This window comes from Ictidomys tridecemlineatus, chromosome 9 (assembly GCF_052094955.1).
Source record: "Ictidomys tridecemlineatus isolate mIctTri1 chromosome 9, mIctTri1.hap1, whole genome shotgun sequence".
In the NCBI taxonomy this organism is placed as follows: domain Eukaryota; kingdom Metazoa; phylum Chordata; class Mammalia; order Rodentia; family Sciuridae; genus Ictidomys; species Ictidomys tridecemlineatus.
In genome coordinates, this window is record NC_135485.1 from 65,749,711 (window position 1) to 65,771,692 (window position 21,982).

A 21,982-nucleotide genomic window follows, 5' to 3' on the forward strand; every position below is an offset into this window, starting at 1 on the left:
GTTATTTAAATACAAAGGTAGGTTTCTAGATAAGCAAGGCTGTTTCTTTTGGTTAAATTATTATTATTCATATTGCAGAAGTTAAAAGCACATCTCTGTAAAGAAACTACATGAGTCCAGATCTTGGCTACTCTGCCTACCACACACATACAGTGGGCAAGTTGTTTAAGCAGTCTGTGTGTTAGTTTATAATCTATAATAAAACAGGAATATTAATAGTACCTATCTTTATTAAGAGGATTAAATAAATAGATGCATGTAAATGCACACAATAGTATTTGACACATTGAAAGCAGTTAATGAAAGTTAGTTGTTATTACAATTACACTGATTTCTAGTAAGTGGAGAAATTGTTTTATGTTTATCTATTACACCTTACTTTTATTATTAAATTCACTTGTAAATAAATCAAAGTGAAACATTAATTTCAGTTTTGAGTCTAAAATCTTCTTATGATGAGATGCCAGTAATTATAGTAATGTGAGAAAATATGTGAATGTAAATCTTTGCAAAGCATAATGGTGTTGTGGAAAAAATGTGAGTAGTACTGAAATCTCTACCACTTGAAAGTTAGTCATATAAACATATCCAAGTTGCAGAAACCATCTAGCCTAAGTTTTCTGATCTGCTAAATAGGAATCTATTTATAGAACTGCTAAAGAATAAAGTGATAAAAGCCTATGTAAAACTTCTAATATACAGTTTGATATTTACTAGAATATAGATTATATATATATATATACACATACATACATACACATACATACATATATATATTCACACACACATTTGTGACATACAATGTCATGTGAAACATTTTATTTCACAGATGTGTAATACTGAGTGATTTTAACTGAATAGATAATATACATATTTTAAATTTATTATAGTGCTATACTTGACTGATACACTTTTTTATTTTATTTAAGATAATTTCTATAAACCAAGATAACCTGCAAAGTAGCAGTAAATCAATACATACTGGGAGATACAAATGACCAGTTTTCCAAATCTTTAATTTGTACAAAGTTGTGTGGATTTTTTTTTTTGATACTTTGAATTTTGAAATTTCCCTGTCTCTAATATTCACTTCAAAATAATGACAGATTTTAGAGAATAGACACAAACTTACCCTTAAAATGTCAGTCTTTAACTGCAGTTCTGTGGGTGGAGCTGAATGCATTAACCCCAGGAGAGTACCCATGTCATCGTCCCCATTTGGAGAGAGCACCAACTGCTGGATAGTCATCAAGGCATGCTGCCGGCATTGAGGGTACTTCACTATATTGTGTGCACATCTTGCACCTCCAAATTCCCGAAAAATTCCTTGAAGGGAGAACAAGTACAACACTGAAAAACTTAAAACATTTGAGATAAATCTGAATTAAAATTCAATTTCTTTCATTGGTAAAGTAATTCAAAAGAATCCAATTAAAACCTACCCAGCTATTTTGCCTTTTAAGTGAAAATTACACTGCAGAATGTCAGCAAAGGTATATGCACATTTTCTCTAGACTCCTAATACAAGATTAACTCCCTGATATGTTCACCATGTCCAAATTCTCCAAATCTAGAACATTCAGAATTTCATAGGTAGATACCAGGAATCCCAACACTGAAGTCAATTTCTATAGAAGGTTTTCATGAAAATACTCCATATAAGTGAGATTTAAACTAGAAAGGGCTTTCAAAATAATAGCAAGAATGGAATAAATTACCATAGGAAAAATTATAAAGAACCAAATTTTTGTCAGGCAGAGCATAAGAACAAAAAAAGACAAATTCTATGATAGAAAACATCAGTTATTGTTTTGTTCCAAAGCCTTCAGATAAACTTATTCATTTATTTTATTTAATCCTTATCTCCTTCCATACAGAAGTCCAAAGTGATATAGTTAGTAATTAATCAGGCAGTATTTGTTCACCACGAACAAATTCTCCAAATCCAGAACATTCAGAACTTCATAGGTGGATACTCAGAAACCCAACATTGAAATCAATTTATATAGAAGGTTTTCATGAATATACTTATGCCTACAGTGCCTACCTCTATAACCTGTACTTCTGTTCACAAATGATATTGTTCTCATGTTGAATATCATCTTCAAATACAAAAAAAGGACCAAGTGACATAAATCACTAATCAGCATTTCTTCCAAGTAATTCTACTCTTTATGCTTCTCCCCTCCTTTAGCTTTTTTAAATTTTTGATTGATACTTTCTATATTTACATAAAGATGGAATTCCCTGTCGTATATTTATATATGCATATACCATGATTTTGTTAAGTTCATTCTATTTCCTCCCCTTTCCTGTCCCTTCTCCTTCCTTTTAGATCTCCTTCTTCTATTTCACTCATCCTTCCTACACCTTTCTAATGTCCAATTCCAATTCCCCTTTGCCCTTATTTTGCTATATTTTATACATATGAAAAAAATCATTTGACCCTTAATTTTCTGAAACTGGCTTATTTCACTTAGCATGATATCCTCCATTTCCAACCATTTACTGCCAAATGACTTAAGTTCATTTTTCTTTATGGCTGAGTGAAATTCCATTCTGTATATATATGATGCTTTCTTAATTCATTCATCTATTGACTGTTACCTTACAATATAATACAATAATAATCCTCAGCATGTCCTAAAAAGATATCTGTGATCCAAGCCCAGTCCAACACATCTACCCCTACTTATTCCTCTCAAGTTGTATTGACCTTATTGCTTGCAGATTTTTTGAGGTTCACTGAAATTTCAAGTAATCTTGTTTTTAAAAGCAAGAATGATATTTTATAAATACAGTTGAGAACTTTGTAATGTTTGGAACAACTAATAATAAAAAAAATAAATAAAATAAAATTTCAAATAAAATAAATAAATAAATACAGTTGGGCTATCTATTAATTATGGAGAAAAGAAAGAAACATTGAGATGAAAGATAAAGCACAATATTTAATGAAATCTTTTATCTGAGAAAGATTAAGTTTTATTAAAGAATCATGTTGACATTTCCAAATGACACTCTTAATTTTTTATGGTTTGTATATGAGTTGTTCCCACCAAAGCTCATGTAAGAAACAATGTAAGAAAGTTCAGAGGTGAAATAATTGGGTAAGGAGAGTCCTAACCTAATCATTGTATTAGTCCACTGATACAGATTAACTGAATGGTAACTGTAGGCAGGTAGGGTATGGCTGAATGAAGGTAGGTCACTGGGCATATGTCTTTAGGGATTGTATTGTGTCTCTCATGTAATGTGTCTCTCTGCTTCTTGATTATTGTGTCCTGAGCTGCTCTCCTCTGCTATGCCCTTCTGCCATAATGTTTTGCCTGTCTCCGATGCAGAGCTATGGAGTCAGCTAATGATGGACTGAGACCTCTGAAACCCAAATAAACTTTTCTTCCTCTACATTGTTCTCATCTTTTGGTCACAGAGATGAAAAAGCTGACTAAAATACTGGTATTACTATAAGCTTAAGAAAACCATCAAATGAAGCAAATATTTTGAAAAAAATTTAAAAAAAACAAAATATTTGTACAAGAGTGCATATGTAAGTGAAAATTTTAAAAGGATAAACACAATGTACAACATAAAAGGCAATTTAATACACTTTGAAATAGTAACATGTTATATATTTGATCTTTAATGTGTTTTTAACAGTTAAAAGTATTTCATTGTTAGGGATACAATTGTACCATCTTTGAATTAACGGTTTTTCCTCTAAGTAATAATAGCATTTCAGTAGCAAAGAGCACTAGAGAAGAAGTAACGAAAGGTAAGTTTGCTTGTGGCTTTTCTCATTACCTGCATTTGTATTTGAACCTTGAAGAAGCACTGTCAAAGTCTCCATAACCAACAGAGCCAGGTGTTTTTGGTCTTCAACAGAACTATTATTTCTTGAGTCCCCTACAAAAAAAAGTTCAAAGATCTAAATCACAAAACTGACAGGATTATTTTTTGAGTCAGCTTTATATTAAAAATTCCTTTTAATATTTTTTAACATTCACTTTCCAGTAAAGCAATCAATATAATACAACTTTTAAAATTATACCTGTCTAACAATTACCAAAAGCAGGCTAGAAAGTTACAGCAATCTAACAAATCTTAAAAATAAAAATACTAACTTCAAATATACTTTCTCACGGGAGTTCTTATCAAGGAAAATACTAGATTTTAATGTATCAAAAAGAAAAATTTAAAGATAGTGTGACCAATTCAACTTGTGTTAATTCACATTTAATACTGTGAAATACTACTGTAGTTTCATCATATGTACACAAGTATGGCATACATATTTATATACATACATGTTACATATATGTATTATAACATCACAAAATAGGCACATTTGCACTATACTCAATAAAAATATTTTGAAATTTATATATTTGTTTATGCTTAATTCTAATTAATAATTTTCAATGATTTCTAGAAGTCTTACAAAACTCTCTTAGACACAGAAAGTAATACATACTAGTTATGTGGATCATAGATGCTTCTCCTCAGTTTTCATTTAGTTTAAGATGTCCTGCACTACAGTGACATAATTCTGGGATCCCCTTCCCCAATTTCCTAACCAAAATTGAACTGAACAGTTAAGTTAACTTTGGGAAGTACTCACTAAATGTCATAAGAATACTCACCAGGAAGTCATTCAAATCTATAATCAAATGAAAGACACAGCAAGGAAAAACAAAACAATTTTCCTAAATTCCTTTGTCAAATAAGAACAAAGTTATGGAAAAGGCTTTACCTTGTTCATCTAGTGCCTGGGTTGGATCCTTCAAGAGAGCAGCATATTTATGTAAAAGGTTTACCATGACCTCCTGAAGGCCCACCTCCCTGAACACATCTTTAAATATGTAGTCATGTCTTGTAAACTTAAGAAGAGTTTTCATTGCAATAATGCTACAATGGTAAGAAGAACTAGATTTTAAGAGGATACTAACACTAATAAGTTCTTTACATGGAATATAATTTAAGCTAAAAACGACAAACTCCAGCATCTCAAAGTATTTGTTTTGTACTTCTGGGAGTTTAGAAATCTTCTCTGCGAACTGTGACAGTGTGTGCTGTGACTCTAAGATGAAACAATTGGCACTGTCAGCCATGTAAATATTAGTGATGGCATCAAGGATGATTTGGACAAGGAAGTTGGTTTTTGCTTTTAAAAATGCATTCTGAAGAACTGCAAAGGCCTGAACATTTCTCACACTGTGACCTAAAATAGAAAATAAGAACAAAAAAGTAGGTGCTATGTGATATTTTAGCCATGGCAAACTAATCTGTTTAAAATACTTCATAAGTTTTAACATCAATGTACTATTTACTAAGAACATATCCTATTTTCACAAAAAGTCTTATTTTTTCCATTGGTTTAAATAATTTAATTAAAAATAAATAACACCAAATAAACCTTTAAAACATTATTATGAATATTTCAATTCAAGACTAGCAGATGTTGAAAACTAGATTGCTTAATTAAAAAAAAAAAAAGAACCAGTCTTCCACCTTGGAAATTTGTGATGATATCACATCTTATTATCTATAAGGCTGAAACTGATGTAAGAACAGTTATCTCTCAACTTGAAAAGTCTTTGGGACCAAGAATAGGCCCAATATAAGCAAGATGAAAGCAGGAAATTAGGAGGGGAAAATTTTTTTAAGTTTCAATTTTCCCTTTACAATTATAATAATTTTAATTTGAAATTTTTAACTAAAATTGTAATTTCTTTATATAACTGTTTGCTAAAGCAGTTTATGGCCAGTTACCAGTTACATTTTTAAACTTTGATTTTCAAACATATCAGCTGGAAAAGACAAAAATCTTGTTTCTTGTGAGGTAAATCGGTAACAATATTTATAAAGAAATTAACATAGATATTTATATTTGAGGCAGACCAAAACAAGTTGCCTTTAAAAGTTGTCCCCAGGTCCATAACTATTAAGCATTTGCAAGAGTGACAAAAAAAAAAAAATCACAAAAACCAAAACATGTAAATCCTTACAGATAAAGCTGGTTTTTAGAAACAGGGTAAATATAGAATTTAGGAAAAATATGAAAGTGGTTAGAAAGTTTGCTCAAAATTCCTGGCATGGACATTTATAAAAATATATACATAAAGAATTCTAAAAAGCTTCAGTCTATAGTCTATCAATTCTCATTTATGACATGAATTTATTCTACGTATGGCAAATACCAAAGATTTATCTTTAATTCCTATCTTTAAGCTTAGACACACTGATGAGCATATAAATGTGAAAGTATGACTAAATGTGACAAAGAAGTGACAAATTAAGTTAAAGATGAACTCTAATCAATATTATACACACTTCAGTTACGTGATAATATGAATCCTCACTCTAAAGAAAAGTTAGAGAGCTAAATTGAGGGTAATTTTGGAAAATTTAGAGTTTTCCAAGTTTGGTCATTATCACTCACAAAAAATAAGTTATATTCATAACCAACTACAAGGATAAATAGTCCACTACCAAGAGAAACAAGTCGTCTAAACAAAAATGTATATGCATAAACACAAGTCAAAGGTAAAATGTACTAATCTTTACATACAAAGATAACCTTAGAAACACAGTGGTCAGCAGGGCCTTTGGCTCCCTAATAATGAATATGCTCTGATCCATTTTTAATCCTACTTGTTACCCAATTCATACAGGGGCCATTACTAGCTAAAATATATTGATCCTAGTAAATAACCAAGGAACACTGAGACTGATTTCCATGGCTGGTTTTTTTAAGCAGGACATTTTATTAAATAATCACCTAATCTTATATTGTATGTAAATCCCAATCATTTCTTGATTGGGAAATGATTATTTCAATTTAAAAAATCTGTTCATAATGAAAATTAACAGAATTTGTTAATTTGGTTTTCTATCAGGAAAAAATATCTAAAGGAATGTCTGAAAACTAATATTAAAATAAGTGATTTGCAAATTTGAAACATTTGTATTTTGAATGTTAATAATGAGAAGTTATTTAAGACTAGCATACTCATCAAATTCCTCAAATATTCAGTTAGGAAAGGGGGATAACAATTAAATTTTAAAAATAAATAAAGATTACCCCATATATGACACAAGTATATTTCTTAAAAATTGTCATATAAGAGCTCCAGTGTTTTAGCTAAAGAGCTGTATATTGCTTACATTTCAAAACTTGCACTGATTCAATCTGGCACAAAAAAAGCCAAAATAAAGTGAGGAAGTCATTCTAAAGGATGACTATCACCACTCTTTGCTCTCAAGTCTACACAAACAGAAACAAAATAAATGAATTAATCCAAGGTTTAGAAGTATACCTGCATAGACCACAAAGAATAGAGCCTCCCCATTTTCAGAGTCTGATAAAAAAAAATTATAACAGAGAATAACAGTGAATGTTAAAAAAAAAAGAGCCTACATAATATAGGCACAAGTAAAATGAAATAAAAATACAGGTCTAAATAAAAAATTCAGGATACTTCATATTATTTGTTAGACTCTGCATCACCAGAGTCAGTTTCTATTCAACACTCAGAAGATGGGCCTAAAGAGAGATGAATAGAAAGGAGAACAGGAAAAGCCACCCATGGAATTCCAGAAAGAGTGCTTTATAGGGCCTAAACTAAAGAAGTGGCAAGTAAGGCTGGTAAAGAAGGGAGGAAATCAATACACACTCAAGAAGCATAGACAGAAAACAACGACTAAACCACACATGGGAGTAACAACTGGAGCAGTGGTAAACCAGCTGTAAGGTTATATTCCTAGGTGCTAGGGAACATGAGCCTGGGATGTGCTTACATCCAGCACAGATAAAGCACACCATGTGATCTTCACAAAAGCCCATGATGAAGGCTGCACAGCATTTCACTTACTAGACCTAACAAAAATGCACACAAGGGAAAATATGTTATCATCTGAGTGGAGAGGAATGACTGCAAGGGGAACACAAAAACATTTTAGAGGGATGGAAATATTACATATCATGATTATTGTAGTGATTATACAATCATTATAAATTTGTCAGAACTAATCAAATTCAACATTTAAATGAAAATATTTTAATGTACCCAAATAATACTTCAATATTGCTGACAAAAAAACAAAGATGACATACTTAACATTCCATCTATATGGAATACCACTCACTCCTTTGGTTCTTACATCAACCCTACAAAATAGCCATTGGAAATAAGTAATTTTGAGATATACAGGAAACTCAAAATGATGTTATGTAACCTATCCATTTTATAGAATATTAGCTCAATTTTTTCTGAAGAAGAAATTGAAGTTTGGAAGGTCACTATGACCACATGAATCCTGACTTTTAGGGTAACATCTTTCTAGTAACATAAATATATGTCACTGTATTCTCACAAAATCCCCAAGAGATGTAGGACATATAATTATGATCCCTATTATAAATGAGACAAAATCAAACAATGACATTACACAAAAGATTAATTTTTTGACATTAATTCTGTTATTACAAAATTATACTATATTATACATTGTTATTATCAAGATCAGAGTAACCAACTAAATAAAACAATAAAGAAGTATGAAAAAGGAAGTACATCACTGAAATATTTTTATATTAACTCATAGAAAAAGTTAACTGGAATATTGAAATTAAAGTCTATAACTTATTTTGAGGAGGTTACTATTTTTTTATTATATTAAAAAATGAAATCTTGACTCACTCAAACATGAGAAATGACGCTTATTTCAGGGACTCATTTAGAAGGTTCTATACAACCCATGCACTGAGGGCACAGCATATCACACTTTGATGGCTTCATATATTCTCATGACTATTAAGTTTATAACTGTTGACTTCTATGTCATAAAAACTTAAATCACCAACCAGATATGTTATTTTTGGTTAGTTAAGTTTTATGTGGAAATATCATGATCCTCTTCAATATTTAATAAGTAACAAATCACGTTATGATGATGTTCCAAATGTTATAAAATCTAGACTACAAAATTTAATCTCTGACATCAATGAAATAACGTGACTTCTTTTACTTAGTTTTATTTAGCTTTAAATGAAATATAAGCATTTATACCTCATACTTTTCCTATATTAAAAATTATAGAGTGTGAATTTAAGTTCCACCCAAGCATGGTAAAAAAGCATGGAGTTAAAAAGAAGTGTGTTAGTATATAAAACTGTTTGAATGTTATAATGAAATACCACAATATAAAACTTTTCATTTAGTTTGTTTTTACAATATTATTTTCAAGTACTTAATTTGCCAAACACTCTCAGGAAATTTTTATCTAGACTTAACTAAATATAGCACAAACTTGAATGGAAAGCAACAAATTATCTTTATGCAAATAATATAAGGAGTAAAGTAAGACAAATTCATTCCTTTTCTACTTCTCTGAGTTGCAAAAATGGGGGAGAAAATTAAACTCACCTTTGCCAGCAGGCTGAGGTACTGCAAATCCAGGCAACAAAAAGGGTGCTCCTGTGGTAACACCAGCTGGTTTGAGTTCACTGACACCATATGTTGTTAGGGAAGTTATCAGATTAACCAGATCTTTCAAGGCGTCTTTGGATTCTGCCTCTTTTGCTTGTTCCAATCTAGAAAAAGGATGATTTGGGCAAATTTTTTTCTGTTTTATTGTATCCTCAAAGTTAATACAGAAAGCATTTTTAGATTTAGTAAACAAATGTAGAAAGTACTCTGACAAGTTTCCTTTTACTATTTTTCCTATATGAAAACACATATTTTTAAAATTTACCAATTTTATTAAAACACATTACGGTATATTGGAAAAAAATCAGATTAATAATCAGAAAGCACGACTCTGTGTAAGTGCTGATTTTCCCACTAACAGTGCTACTTTAGATAAAACACTAATTTTTGGTACAAATTCTACAACGAAAGAACTAAATTACATAATCCTTCTAGGTACTGCAAAGCTCTGGAGTTCAAGTTGAACTGTTTATAATCAAAACTTTATTTAAAGTATTCTTTCCTAAGACATTTTATATGAAGAGTTCTAAGAATTTTATCTGAATTTCATTAATTTTTTTAATATTTATTTTTTAGTTGTAGTTGGACACAATACCTTTATTTTACTTATTTATTTTATGTGGAGCTCGAATGTGAGAGGTGAGCACTCTACCGTTGAGCCACAACCCCAGCCCTGAATTTCACTAATCTATTCCAGTATTATCATTAAATAAAGTTCTAGGAATCTAACAATTTTTTTAAATGGTCATAATTTCTTTAGAAAGAACTTTGGAGTCATGAAGGAATTATCTTTGAAAATGGCTTTTCTGAGAACACAAATGTTTAAAAGAATCTTATTTTTTAAAAGAATCAGATTTATTCGGCTTTTCCTCTTAATAGAAGTTACTTGTTCTCATGAAAATAAACTTGGAGCTGGCTATGGTGGCAAAGACCTGTAATTCCAGAGGCTCAGGAGTCTGAAGCATCAAGCATGAGGACTGAGAGTTCAAAGCCAGCCTCAGCAATTCAGTGTGGCCCCAAGCAACTTAGGGAAGCCCTGTCTCTAAATAAAATATAAAAAGGCTAGGGATGTGGCTCAGTGGATAAGTGCCCCTGGGTTCTCCCTGGCACCAATAAACCAACAAACAAACTTGGAGAAGACACAAAAGTATGAAAAAAGAAAATGTATTCTTAGTTCACAACTCAGATAATCACTTTTAACATGATATATATATATATATATATATATATATATGTATATGTATGTAATCACTGAGCCACATCCCCAGACCTATTCTATTTAGAGACAGGGTCTCACTGAGTTGCTTAGTGCCTCGCTTTTGCTGAGGCTGGCTTTGAAGTTGCAGTTCTCCTGGGTCAGCCTCCTGAGCCACTGGGATTACAGGCGTGCTCTACTGCGCCCACACTGATGTATATTTTTAAACTTGTTTTTTTTTTTTTTTAGTCTGAAAAGTTTAATTTTTCTAATCTCATACTATATATATAAAGCTCTTCATAGAGCTTGGTATTCTACTAATATCATGCAAGCCAATCACAGATTTGGCAGGGAGAAGATGAGACAGAATATAAAAGGACAAATACACAGAATATTTTGTCACATTTATCATTATATCATTATAGGATCTATAATCAGGGATAAAAAAGTATTTTGTCAGATTTTCAACCTTCTTTTTTTTTTCTTTTTTTGAGAAGGGTCTCCCTATGTTGCCCAAACTCTCTTATATTATCCAAACCCAGCCTCCCAAGTAGCTAGGATTAACAGGTATGCTCCATGACACTCAGCATGTACCAACATTTTTGAGGTTCTTAGGAGTATTCTGTCAATCTGCATTATCAAAGGATTGTACCAATTAACACTCCACTAGTAATGTAAACTGATTACTTCATCAACATTCATATAAACTCTTTTATAAGTGAGGATATAAATACAAAAGTATATTCTTGGGAGGTGCCTAACATTAACTAAAGATAAGTAGGTTAAACTGGTATTAGGAATAATATGTTCACAAAACAATGCTTTCTTACATTGGATCAAATGATTTAAAAATAACTAGTGGTCCAGGAACAGCTGGAAAGGAACAAGTATATTCTTCCTAATAAAATTTCTAACAGCAGCTTCCTCAGTATACACGTTCACCATTTAGAATGGCAAGGGGTAGTTAAGTCAAACATTTTGAAATGACTATTTTTATAGTCATTTGTTTTATACACATGTTTATAAGATCTCATTTAATCTACATAATTGTTCTTATTATTAACTACATTAATAACAATACTAAAAGTACTATAAAATAAGAGCAACCAAAAAGTATAATTAAGCAAGAAGTATTTCTTTTTTTTAAAACTGGTGAAAAATATCTTTAATAACAGCTCTATAAATGAATACAGCTCATTTTACCATATCATTAAACACCATTGTTTAATGGACTAGTAAGCACTTTTCCTTACTAATCTTAACCCAAGACTCTTTAGATCATATAAATTTTTCACCTTTTACTAAAGCAAAGAGTATTTCTATTTTTCCTCAGTTATTAAACAGTAGTTTTATTCTTCCTATCTAAACTTATATTTGTGTTCTGCTTTTGAGAATTTTTACTCTAAATTCACTACTTCTACTCTGTAGTCAGAATAGAATAAAAAGAAGGCAGTAAAGCCAAGAGGATACCAAAACATACAGTCAATAAATGTTTCCTTTTTTTGTAATAACAAATCCCATTGTTTACTTTGTTTTAAAAAACCTGAGTAAACATTGAAAACATATTCTTAAATTTTGGGGTTTTACCTAAGCAAGAGATCACAAAGAAAATTATATCCTTGCCATATCCGAAAATCATCCAAAAGTGTTTGAGAAACATCACTGGAGTCTTTGAGGAAACAAGAAAGCCCAGCAAACATTTCAACAATCTCTAGAGGAGATAGGTCATCTGATTGCTGCATATTCTGAACACAAGTAGATAAACATTCTTTTTCTGTAAGAATAAAGAATTAAATAAATATGTATTATGTCCACTGCTCAAGAAAATTTTCTTCATTCTTACCTGGTATTTAATAAAACATTAAATTTTAACGAATATGTGAAACACTATGAGATAAGTGTTAAACCTTCTAAAATTAAATGTAAGATTCAAATTCATTGTAAAAGTCCTACCTCTAAAGTAGATAATGAAAGGTTATATAGAAATGTGCCTAGAAAGAATTGACATTTATTATAGTTCTTACATCACAGTTTTACATTTTATCATTAAACAAAAGGATTGGTCACTGATAATTTTTTTGATTTTTTTTTTCCTGATGGTACAGTAACAGGATGAAAAAAAAATTAAAAGTATCTTCAAAGTTTAAGAAGGAAAAAAATCCATTAATTATTTAACATTCATATCAGACTGAATATACACCAATACAGATTTAAGGTATAGATATCATAAGTGTTTCAGAAATAAAATTTCAAGATTATGATTACACTACATGTTCCTAGCTTAAACTACAGTTGTACCACATCACTGACTTTGAGGATCCAGTGTCACATGTAAAAAGCTAAGTTCAACATAAGAATAAAAGGGAAGAAACTATTTAATGACTAATTCACATATTAAGTAAGAGTTTACACATGTATCTTTCATATTACAAGTGAACAAATAGTTGTTAATATTTTGAAAGAGTTTCAGGACAATAATAAAAACTTTAAAAGTGAATAATTTGAGACACTATACAAATGATCTCTATAGATATTTTAGAGAATAGTTGAATGAATGGATTAAACAGATAAATTCCTCCTTAGTAGTGATAAAGAATCCACTTAATTCCCTTTATTTTCCACTGGAGAGATTATCAGGTTATATATGAGACATAGTCAGAAAGAAAGAAAGACTAGTAACAATAGCATATTTCTCTTTTTCAGCAAATATGCTACTGTTACTAGTCTTTCTTCAGAAGACAGAAGAATAGGCTAGGACATAGGACTGAATATTTACACAACAATGAAATAGTTTTGACTCTTGAGGATATATATCATACAGAACTAATGAGAATTTATTACTTTTGAAATGTTCCATAAATTTAAAAATTATTTTCTCCTAGACAATTTATTTTTTAAATTAGAGGCCAATTTCTGGATAATGGAGAAATAATTTAAAAATTCGTCTCAAATGAAGTAAAGCATAAGAGATTCAGAACATTTAAAATGAATATATAGAGATATTCACCATGAATATACTTGACTACATTGACACTAAGACCATGTCGGGATATGGTCATAAGGACTTCTCCAGCACTCTTCCTCCAAGGCAGATTATAGGGAGGGCACCAAGAGGTTATTGCACTGAATAAAAGCTGGAGATCATCTTTCTGAGCCAGCTAACCTGCTGGAGAAACAAAGCTGCAGAGTTTCACTAAGATCTAAAAGACAAAACAAAACATGTCATAAAGTAAATAAATGGGTGAGGAAAAGGGAAAAACTAGAAAAAGATGTGATCTCAACATTATTAAAAAAAATTGAGGGTAAGTGTTGGGCAATATCATTAAAACCACAATGACTAGTTTTCATATGCAACATTAAAAAGACATTTGAAATTTAGAAGTGTGCTATGTTAAAACATTTCCTTATATCAGTTTATTTTTTTAAAAAAAATCTTTATTATCTACTCTCTTCATCATGGTATTTTTGCCTACCTGTCTAAAACAGGATAAAATAGCACTACCTTTCCTGTTCAATATTTTGTCATTCTAATTTAGTTCATTAGTTCTTACACAGGTGAAATGTGATTTTCTTCTCTAAAAAAACAGTGTCACAGGATAAGAAATTTAAAACATCTTGAAAATAAAGACATTTTCAAATTGGTTTCAATTCTGTCAAGGTAGAAAAGAATATTTGAATAATATAAATCATCTTAATTTCAAAGTATTTTTAAAATATGTCTAACTGCCATAAATCTTGTTAAGTCCGGATTTCTTCAAGTCTAGAATGAAAACTGATTTCTAAACTATGAGTTGCACAATATACACATCACAAGCATTTGCAGCACTGAGCACCTGCTTTCTGGGGACTTCAATTTTGGTTTCTGCCCTCAATAGAAATCCTTCTAAATCCAGATCAGTATCAGGAAAAGTTAACTTTTCAGTGCTAAATCCTCAATTCAATATTTTTTAAAATATAAAATATGAATAAACTATTAATTATGAAATCAGTTGATTCTCTTAAAGAGAGCTTTATGAAATCTGGATATTTCAAAATTGGTAGGGAAAATTTCTAAATAGGAAAAGAAGTATTTGAAATATTACATTAACATGTTTAGATACAAAAGTTTCCTAGTTCATAAATGCCAAATATCAGAAAGAAAGAAGAATAAAAAATTCACGAAAACAGTAAAATATTTATATAATTAGTAAATATGGATGCCCCAGGCCTAGAAAGGCTGCTAGATAAAGAATGTTCATAAATATGGGTAGTATGTATATCTTTTCCCACATGTAAATACAGATCATCAAATGTAACAAAAGGTATATGCTCAGAGAGGTATATTATTGATTAAATTCTTTATTGCCTTTAACCCTACCTTATGTGATCAGAGGGACAGATGACATTTTTCTAATTTGTAACACAGAAAACAAAACTAAAATAACAAAATGTTTTTTTCCCAGCCAAATCCCTGTTCTCAAAAATAAACCTGATTTAATGACTCTTTGAATCTGTTGACTGCTAAGATAATTGGTTCTTAATCTTTATAGGCAAAATGATTCTTAAAATTGTCTACTATAATCCCTTCATTTTACAAAACAGAAAAGTGCAGAGTCTACTTCACATTCCTCGTCTGCCCCTATAATAATCGCTTCTATTCGAAGTGGCTCTGTTACAAAGTCCCATCAAGTGTGGCAGAGCAGTAATTGGCCACATCAACAAAGAATGAATGCCTGCATGAAACAGTACCAACCGCTAAGGTCTCAGGAAACCATCTGTCACATAATACAAACACAGGGATTTCATCTGTCATAAAACACTTAATAAGCGTTATCTCTATCGGCTTTCTAAACAAAATGTTGAAAATAATATCTAGCCCTTGATGAGGCACTAAACCAAAAAAAGTGATGCAAAAAAGCAGCACTGGGTTGGGAGTGGGGCAGTAAGGTTCTCAGCACTGCCACTCTTATGCACAAGGACATCAGTTTCTATAACTCAAGTGAGGGGTCTGATTTAAATGATACTTTCAGTTCCTTTTGGTCTTAACATTCAATAATAACAGTATATTAAAATGAGCCTCACATTATTACAAGTCAGCATCCAGTGGTATCAAATATAGTAAATTTTTTTAAGTATTAAAAAAGAACCCTTTGCTATGCTTACATATAAAATGCAGCTTCCATTTGCTGCCTAAGACATTAGTTAGTTCTGTAGAATGGCTTTAATGAAATGGGGCTGCTATTCTAAAAAGCAAAGACTAATCTTCCATATTCATCAACAAGGTCTTCAAGCAGTTTTCATTCCTATGCCACTTATTTCTTCACTTATTCCCATAGTTTTTCTCATTAGATCTGATTTGTGGGTCCCACAAGTCTAAATTCTGGCTCAGTTTCATTTGCTCACATGATCATTTTGGGGGAAAAACAAAAGCACTGAAGTTATGGGATAGATGAGATGAGATGTTAACCACAAGCACAAAAATATCTACTAAAGCAAATGTTGTACTAATTTAGTATTTTATTGAATAATCCCAATCTGTTCCTTCCAAAAATTGTGTTGGCATCCCTCTCTCCCCCTGTCCTTTCACCACTAGAACCTGGTAAAGGCAGTTACTGAATCATGAAGGAAACACTCCTGAAACCCAAGGTGAGCATGCTTCTGTCATCTGCACCTGGCCCACCTCTCTACCTCAAATACACCGTCCTCTATTTTCTATCTATGTTCATGGCAACAGTAGCAATAAGACTTATTTTTACTTAAGTGTCTACTTTGTGCTGAGCAGAGAACCAAAGCTTTATACATTAGCTGATTTAAACCTTACAAAGATTCTTTAAGTAGATATCACTTTCATTTTAAAGGTGCATTTCAGATTACACAACTTCAGGGATGTTGATTCAAAGGTGCTGTCGTTGCTTTTTACTGTGGTCAAAAATTCATAAAATTTATGATCTTTTTTAAAATATTTTTTTCAGATATAGTTGAACACGGTACCTTTATTTTATTTATTTATTCTTATGTGGTGCTAAGGATCGAACCCAGTGCCTCGCATGTGCTAGGCCAGTGCTCATCACTGAGCTACAGAACCCCAGCCATCAAATTTATAATCTTAACCATTTTAAGTGTGTGGTAAAGCAATGTTAACTATATGCATGTTGTTATATAACAGATCACTAGAATTTTTTCATCCTGCAAAACTGAAATCTTATACTCTGTGAACAACAATTCCCTTTTCTGCTGTCTCCATAATCCCTAGAAACCAGCATTCTATTTTTGATGTTGTTATTGTTGTTCCAATCATTAATAATTTTAGATACCTGGTGTAAGTAAAATTGTGAAATACTTATCTTTTTGTATTAAATGTATGTTTATACTATATTAGACAAAACCATGGGCAGACTGCATTCTATTTGTTTGTAGTTTGCTTGTTTTAATTTTTTTCTCCAAGAAACACCATCATTTTTCCCCATGATGACTGTAATAGGAGACTAGCTACAAAGTCCATTAAACCTCAGTTTACCCACAATGCTATTAGAAGAACACTGGTAACAGAGGAAAAGAGCTTTCAGGACAGGGAACAGAAGAGGTGTCAGAGGCCACTAAAATAAACTGTTTTTTATAAGTTAAATATTTACAGGCTCGAGAATTCCTGCATATAAACAGCTACTGAATAAAATTTCTTGACATTTTTAGAAATGTTGAACAAGTCTTAACATGACAATCAAAAAACTTTCCCTGGTTAGTTCATTTTGAAGATGTTACCATATATCAAATGTAATATTAATAATATCTGTTTAGAAAAACAAATTTGCTAATGCTTCAAATAGCCTTAAATTTTTTTTCAACATTCTCTCTGCAGATATAAAGAATGTTACAGTTATATGAGATAAAATCTCATTATAACAAACAGAATGAAATACTATAAAAATGGAAATAAGCAGAACATTCACTTCCGGAGTGTACCATTTCACTTTAAATAAAGGTAGGGAGACACCCAGGAAAACAATCCCTTTCATACCTGTACAAAAACTTTCTGGAGTAGTCCTCGACCTTCTGCTAGAGGTAGCTCATTCTGTGCACCTCCAACTGCCTCAGGCACATGTGGAAGGTATAAACATTCAACCAGGGTGGAAGGCACTGACATTGTTGTCATGCAGTCCACGGTTTTCTGAAAAAAATAAATAAATAAAATAAGTGAATAGACAAATAGGCATAACAGTAATTGGTAAAGGTGAAGGACTCATAAATTTTAAACCAGAAAAGTATTTATCAAGAAAACTTTTTTAAATGTAAGAATTACAAAATAACACCTTTCTTAGAGACACTCAATTTCTAACATTTGGACCAATTTGCTTCAGATCAAATATTGAGATTGATTTTTTTTGTTATGTAATGTTATTTATTAAATTTGGTACTTGTTTGTTAAGCAGCAGATGTTTCAAAGAATATAAGCTTTGGGATTTTAAGGAAAAGGCACTTAATAACCATGAATTTGGGGAACTACTTATTTTTCCTGGGCCTCACATTCCTCTATGATAAAATGGATAGAACGTTACATACATCTTAGCTTAATGTTATGGTTATATAAAATAACAAATGCAAAAGACATATGAGTACTAAAAAATATTAGTTTACTACTATAATTTTTATCTTTACTCTTTTTATAGATTATTGAAGCTGGAAGGACACTTGAGAGATACAATAATCACTGATCTAACTAAATACATCAATACTTATAATTTTCTTTTTAAAAGAAGAAATTCTAGACAATATTCACCCAAATTTTCCATGATATGGTTTTGTATAAAAAATCTTGCACTGGAATCAACAAGTTGGCATCAACTGTTCATTAGTTTATTTAGTTTCTCATCAAACACTTATTGAATGCCTAGGGTAAACCTAGCAGTGTGCAGGAGGCAGGGAATGCAAAGACAAAGCAGTCCTGCCCTTCAGAAGGCCACAGTTTACTAGCAAATCTAATAGATTTGTAAGAACTACTATCTCTGAAGTCTAACAATGGCAGCATATAGAGGCTAACATAAAGCGGAAATGATAAACACTGCCTGAAATGAAACAGAAAAATACACAAAATTAAAATAAGGAGGAAAGATTCACCTAAAGGCACAGAGGAAGTTAGGACATATGATGTATATAATACACTTAAGACACCAGAGCTGCAAACTGTTGATTACTGAAAAGCCACACAAATAAAAGCTAATCTTTCAATTAAGTGTTCACTGTTCAACATGTGTACCTCAACTACTAGTCAAGTCAACACTGAGATAGATACTATTGTCCTATGACTCTGATCTTACAAAGAGGCAACTGAGGGGCTGGGGATGTGGCTCAAGCGGTAGCGCGCTCGCCTGGCATGCGTGCGGCCCAGGTTTGATCCTCAGCACCACATACAAACAACGATGTTGTATCCACCGAGAAATGGAAAATAAATATTAAAAAAAAAAAAACTATCTCTCTCTCTCTCTTAAAAAAAAAAAAAAAAAAACAAAGAGGCAACTGAACCTCATTATTTACATACCTTGCTTCAGGTTAGAGAGCTAATCAAGTGATCCATAAAGTGTGTAAGTAAACAACCTATGAAAAGAGTTTCACATTCTAGTTTGACTTTTATTTACTGGCAATGGACACCCAATTCAATGTTACACTCAATTAAAAAGTGACACAATCAGAATTCAGGTATTGGCTGGTAGTACATATCATAAATTAATATAGAGAGCCAGGTGGCAAGGGCAATTAACTAAAACAGAAAACCATATGCAAGATGGGGCCTGAATTAATGCAGTAGCAGTATGACGGAGAGGAGAATGAGCTTCAGGAATAATACCTTGAAAAATCTAGCTTCTTTCTAAATATCCAATATTATTTTCTGCCTCAAGAATACTAAGTCCCTGCTCTATCCAACTACCATTTATTATCACTTGCCACCACAATTTTTAGTTAAAGTGTCTGCTATGTCTCAAACATTCCCTTTAATTCCTCATTATTTCTCCTACTCTTATTTTTAAAACGTTCTACTCTCACATTTCTATTTTAATAGCACTAAACATATGCCATTATTATATTTTATGGTACTATCTTTCTCGATTTCATCTCTGTCATCTGTATGTTGAGTCAGGACCACATTTCCATCATCTCTGTATCTCACTGTTGTCAGCAGAAAATGGCACTCAAACAAACAAACAACAACAACAAAAAGCAGCTCAAAGCATAACAGTATATTTGCTTTTAAATATATCATTTTCCACTTAAGATTACTACCTAGCTTCCCTTTCCCATTAAGCAAAGCAGTAATTTTTTTATTTTCTTCTTATCACAGATAGATTTAAGGTATAACTTGGCATCCCAACTAGTATTTGGCAACATTGATAATTGTTGTAAGTGATTTGGTTTCTCCTAATTCTTTTCTTACACTTTTAGGGGTGTGTATTTGCGCATGTTTAGGATAATCCACACTACTGAGTTGCTATTGTTGTTAGGTATCATGAAAGGACACAATCTGCTCACAAATGAGAAGGAGAGAAAAAACATCTAAAGAAAATATGAATAAAACTAAGAAATATTTCAATTTAAAACTTCATATTAAACACATTAAATCAACAGTAATTATTTAAATTAAATTTTGAAGTTTCAATAACATGAAGATATGTTACTTCAAACCAAATTTTGATACAGCAGCATAGAGGCACTTAAACAATCAGTAGAAATAGAATTGGGATTTTGTTAGTTATCCAGCACAGTGACTGATATCTGAAAACTGGACTATTTCAGTTTATGTAGGGTGACCGACCATTTCTATTTGCCTGAAACTAAGGGGTTTCTATGCTAAAATGTGGAAAGTTCAAGAAAACAAGGACAAGTTGCTCTTGCCAATTCCCTGAGTAAAACACACAAAGAAACAAAATAGTGAATAAACAGAAAGAGACTATTCCAAGTGCTAACTACTTTAGGGCTAGTGACTAATTTCAGGGTACTGTAAATAAAAAGTATGTATTATTTCTGCATGGACCACTCATTGTAATAGGTGTCATAGTCACCTTTATTAAATGATGTGAGGTGTTTAAACTCTGCTGTAATGTGGACAATAGACATGTCCAACATTGGTACTGAATTTTATAGGTAATTCACTCTGGATCTTCCTACAAATAAACCTCCTTCATTCCAACAATAATGAAGACAAAAAATCAGGTGTCTAAATGGCTCATAAAGAGTATGTACAAGATGTACCATGTCAAATACTTAAAATTGACTTAAAGGAAATAAAAAGCAATTTCCAGAATAAATCAAGTGAGAAGGGAAAATCCATTATCCTGAAAATGTCAATATCTTCTATTTTCTATTAATACCAAAAACATTAACAGTATTTTCTGTGTCATTCACAACTTACCAGCTGAGCGGAATTAGATGAATACTGATTTTCTACCTTAGTTTCCCTAACACAGGTTACACAAGTGTTGGGCTAGGCCTGATGAACCCAGAGCTCCTAGGCTACTTGCCTCTAGCCATGAATAGTCCAACTCTGCCCAGCATGCTGTAAAGACGACATCAGATTTTTGTGTTATGACAAAGATAGACTCCTCTAAGTCATGCATTTTGTCATGAATGAAGTACATAAAATACTAAGTTAAGCTTGTCACAGAGATTATAAGAAACATGAAGTAATGTTTTAGAAGAGTTAGGAAAACACAAAGGCCTATCATATTATCTTATTTAGATACAATGATCAACTTAATAAAAAAAAAATCCTACAAGATAACAAAGAGTACATTTGTCAAAAATGAAAACTAAAAACTGACCTGACCAGAGGATGCCAACAAATTAATTGTTGTCAGAAGCATCCAGCCTCTACTGGCTTCTTCACTCTGATTGATCTCCAGGAACTGGACTATGACCCGACTTGCAGCCTCTATAAAACCAAAGAGAAAGCCATTAGGTTGCGGGTAAAATCAATTATAAAAAAGTTCTTCTTAAAAATCTACCAAGGAAATAATCATTTACTAAGCTGATCCTTCTTATATCAGCACTATTACACACTCTATGAAAAAAATATTTAAAGTTATGATGTTTTGATGGTATACATAAAAACTAACTTCACTAATACAGAAATGTAAAAGTCAACCTATATATATTTTAGCAAAAAGAATGACATAAACTAATCAAAAAGAGTCATGGGAAAGAGTGAAATAAGAATTAAATCTGCCTGGAAAACATGTACATGTTGTCCAAGAAATGGGAGGACTGAAAGGCATGGAGAGAAGAAGCAAGGCACTGGAACAAGTGGGGCTAGAGGAATGAGCCTGCTGAA

General features: G+C 31.6%; 1 protein-coding gene across 11 annotated transcripts in view; it reads right to left on the reverse strand.

Annotated features, from left to right (window-relative positions):
- The window catches only part of LOC144366758 (WD repeat and FYVE domain-containing protein 3-like), a 60,845-nt gene that overhangs the window by 23,439 nt on the left and 15,424 nt on the right, over positions 1–21,982 (reverse strand). For 3 of the 11 annotated variants that reach the window (XM_078021557.1, XM_078021556.1, XM_078021555.1), the window contains exons 1-8: positions 21,065–21,191; positions 17,681–17,830; positions 13,694–13,886; positions 12,274–12,460; positions 9,429–9,595; positions 4,754–5,221; positions 3,805–3,906; positions 1,133–1,326 (exon numbers count right to left, since the gene is read on the reverse strand). In XM_078021557.1, coding sequence (XP_077877683.1) covers positions 1,133–1,326; positions 3,805–3,906; positions 4,754–5,221; positions 9,429–9,595; positions 12,274–12,460; positions 13,694–13,745 — 1,170 coding nt within the window. In that variant the 5' untranslated portion in view covers positions 13,746–13,886; positions 17,681–17,830; positions 21,065–21,191. Of the gene's footprint in view, positions 1–1,132; positions 1,327–3,804; positions 3,907–4,753; positions 5,222–9,428; positions 9,596–12,273; positions 12,461–13,693; positions 13,887–17,680; positions 17,831–21,064; positions 21,197–21,982 lie in introns of those variants that run through there. The other 8 variants (XM_078021560.1, XM_078021559.1, XM_078021562.1 and 5 more) reach the window with 6 other exon arrangements.